The following is a 3,698-nucleotide window of genomic DNA, read 5'->3' as shown; positions in this document are numbered from 1 at the left end:
GCTGTTAATGGGTTGTGTTGCTTCGACCATCCAAACATTCCAGGAAGAGCGCAATTTCCACCAGTTTTGTGCTGACACCACCCCAATCTCTGAACACCTTAATTCGGGAAAGAGGCTGGGAAATGCTGCTTCTCCACGCCAGGTAAGGTGGCGCGAACCCCAGAGGCCCTGTCTCTGGCAGGTACCCCAGTCTGGCCCGGTGCGCAGGCTCCGAATGCCCGTAGTCAGCGGAACCTGGAGAACCGGGATCAAGGCCCGAGAGCAGCACCACAGAGACGCCCCACACGTCTGCGGGAGGGGCAGAGCGGGCTGGGGCGGGGACCGCCCTGCCGCTGGTCCAGGGGCATCTGGGACGGCGTTTAAAAGGCGCGGGGCGAGCTGAGCCGGTGAAGCCGGCCACCCCGCACAAGGGACGTGTGTGAGCGGTGGCGCTCAGCCTGCGGCAGCGGGGACATGGCCGCACCCTTCGACGGCCTGAGCGCCTGCTCTGCCCGGGGCCCCGCGCGCCACCCGGGCTCGGCGTCCCCCGCGGGCTCGGTGCGCGCAGACCTGGGCGCAGCGGGCGCCGGGCCGCGCCTGTGGGTGACCGCGCCCGCACCCTACGTGCCAGGCACGGCTCTCGGCCCTGCGGCCCCCGGCGGCTACGCGGGCCCCGGACCCCTGCTCGGCGGCGCGGGCGGCCTGGCTGGCGGCGACCTGGCCTGGCTGGGCCTCCAGGGCCAACACGAGCTGCTGCGCCTGGTGAGGCCGCCCTACTCGTACTCCGCGCTCATCGCCATGGCCATCCAGAGCGCGCCGCTGCGGAGACTGACGCTCAGCCAGATCTACCAGTACGTGGCGGGCAACTTCCCCTTCTACAAGCGCTGCAAGTCGGGCTGGCGGAACTCCATCCGCCACAACCTGTCGCTCAACGACTGCTTCAAGAAGGTGCCCCGCGACGAGGACGACCCAGGTAACCGCGCGCTGCTCGGCCAGGCGCCCGTGTCCCGCCCCGGGGTGGGGCGACCTTCAACCGCCTGAAGCTTCAGTGTCCCCTACAAGATAACGAAGCAAGACTGGGAGGGACGAGGGAGACGCACAGCCACGGCAGGCTACTGGACAAAGGTGCGTGCCTTAGTCCCACGAGGTACCTGCGCGCCCACGGACCCACGGGATTTCTGCGCGCCCACAGACCTACTGGGTGTCTAGACCCACAGAGTGTCTGCGAAGGCGCCCATGAGTGCACAGCTGACCTGGAAAGAGATTTCTCTTCTCCCGCCTCAATGTCTTTCACTTTAAACTTGAAAAACAACACCCACCTCAGGTTCAGAGGACACTAGGTTGCCCTTTTAAGAATTCAAGAGCCTGCATGAGAGCCTCAGTGATGCGGTGGAGGAGGGTTTGGGGACCGCAGGGTGCCTGATGGCTCTCACAGTCCTAGCTAGCCTGAGTCTCTGCACTTTCTCAGGCCGCTTCCCAGGTCCTCCTGGGTGACCCAGCCTTGCCCAGCCTGGCCATGGAGGCCTTTGGGTGTTCAGTACCCCCTCAACGTCTAGTGAGAGTAAGGGGTCACTGCTTTCTGGAGGTCCTCTAGGGCCTCTTCTTGACATCAACCTGTACCCCATGGGCATGCCAGGTCTTTTAAGCCCCGGGTTTCTGAGCTGAGTCCTTCCTTCCTCTGCAGGTAAAGGCAATTACTGGACCCTGGACCCAAACTGTGAGAAGATGTTCGACAATGGGAACTTCCGAAGGAAGAGGAAAAGACGAGGAGAGGTGCATGCAGCCGCAGGCCCCACGAGTCCAGAGGAAGCCCAGATGCAGGCACTGTCACCCAGGCGCAGTGCCACCCCGGGCCCACCGTCCCCACCCACATCAGAGCCTGCTTGCTTCTCCAGTTTCGCCTCTGCCATGGGGGCCCTGGCTGGTGGTTTCAGTGCCTTCCCCGGGTCACTGGCCAGCGACTTTCCTTTCGGGCCACTGCCAGCAGTCACCAGCCATGGTCCCCAAGCCCCCAGCCCTGCCCCCAGCTTCGCCTCTAGCCAACAGACCGCTGCCAGCAGCTTCCGAGTCAGTCACTTTGTCTATGGCCGTGAAGGAACAGAAGTTTGAAGAGAGCAGGCATTAGTGGAGGGAAGAGTCCAGAGACACTGTGGCCGACTGGGCGCTGTCCGATGACAGTGCAGATATTCATTCCACTGAAGCTGCTGGCTGGGCCCACGAGGTCCCACAGGAGACCTGAGCCACACCGTTGTTTCCAGGTAGTGCTCCTGGCATGCACCTGGTGCCCAGACCACCATTCAGAGTCTTGGCTTCAGCCTTGAGTTTTCACTGAGGCTACAGGAGCCTTCTTGGTGTTGGTGATGCCCTGATAGACATGTCAGAGGATGCCCGGGGCCACCTCCTCTGCCCACTTGGCCAGGACAGGGAGGCTGGAGGACCAGCGGACAGTGCCAGATCACAAACCCTTCCTCTTACTACTGGAGTGCAGATTGTGCCCAGGATATCTGCCTGCCAGGCTTCAGGCACCTGTAAGAGGGGCTCCTGATGACTGGGGCAGAACAGTAGGGTCCCTGGGAGTTCCAGCCCCTTGACCTGCCTGCCCTTCAGCATCAGACCCCAAAGACCCTCACCCTAAATCCAGTATCTTACGGGACCTAGGCACTGTGGCCTGTGGGAGTGTGCCTGCAGCTGGGCTGGGATGGATTCTGGACTCACAAATGCACACACACAAACACATTCAGGTAAGTGGAGGAGAGGCCCAGGTTTGCCTCGGTCCTGCTCCCTTTCTGGCCATTTGAGTAGTTGCCTCTGCAAAAGGTCTCCCAAAGGACATGTGTCCCTGAGAAGGATGCCTTGTGATGGCCAAGGAGCCCAAGGAGGGTTTGGTCTCAGCCTCTCCTCCAGAATCCCCTGCAGGCCATCCTGGAGCAGGGGGCCCTTTAAAGAAGAGTCCACCTCACCTGGCTGGCGGGGGAGGCTTCCTCCTGGGGCACCTCTGGAGCTGAGGGCAGAAAGGACACATCTAAGACCCTCCAGAGCCAGGGCAGGTTCAGCAAATGAGCCCAGCCCTCACCACTCTCGTGCCTGCTCCTTTGTTGGTGCTGGAAGCACAGCGCTGGCTTGTCTGTTCTGATGGAGAGTGTGTGTGTGAGAGAGAGAGAGAGAGAAAGAGCAGAGAGAGAACAAGGGGGGTGACTACGACAAGGAAATTTGGGACCTAGGTCATAAAATTGGACCCCAGGGTCAGAGCAGTTCTGAGTTGAATTTAATGCCCCTTCCACACTGCACTCTCCCAGAAGGTACCTCTTATGTCCACGAGCTCTTGTCATTTAACCAAACCTGTAACTAAGCCATAATCCTCAGGGAAGCGCTTGTCCCCAGTACACAACCAGGCACACCTCATTTCGTTGTAATTCACTTTTTTTTTGTGCTCAAAGATATGGCATTTTTCACAAACTGAAGGTTTGTGGCAACCCTTCATTCAATAGGTTATCACCACTTCTTTATTTCTGCCAACAGCGTTGGCTAATTTTGCAAATTTGCCTCCTGTTTTTTTTAAATTCTCAAAATATTTTGAACTTTCTCATAATGCCATTGAACAGACTGCAGTACAAAAACTTCTCTGCATCCTGGGAAACCAGAGTGTGTGTCACCTTGCCATGGTGACTTGTGGCTGAGATGGTCTGAAACCAAATACACACTATCTCAGACATGTGCTC

At 59.1% G+C, this 3,698-nt stretch overlaps 1 protein-coding gene across 1 annotated transcript; it reads left to right on the top strand.

The window, feature by feature from the left end:
- The first annotated feature begins 453 nt into the window (after positions 1 to 453).
- Positions 454 to 2,088, top strand: FOXI2 (forkhead box I2). Its single transcript, XM_006880127.1, has 2 exons — positions 454 to 952; positions 1,664 to 2,088. Exons 1-2 carry the CDS (start codon positions 454 to 456, stop codon positions 2,086 to 2,088), a joined length of 924 nt encoding a protein of 307 aa, XP_006880189.1.
- The last annotated feature ends 1,610 nt before the right edge of the window (positions 2,089 to 3,698 follow it).

Source organism: Elephantulus edwardii, unplaced genomic scaffold (assembly GCF_000299155.1).
Source record: "Elephantulus edwardii isolate Elephantulus edwardi_28Jun2011 unplaced genomic scaffold, EleEdw1.0 scaffold00006, whole genome shotgun sequence".
In the NCBI taxonomy this organism is placed as follows: Eukaryota; Metazoa; Chordata; class Mammalia; order Macroscelidea; family Macroscelididae; genus Elephantulus; species Elephantulus edwardii.
Note: the sequence above shows the minus strand (reverse complement) of the source record. Positions and strands in the feature narration are given on the sequence as shown.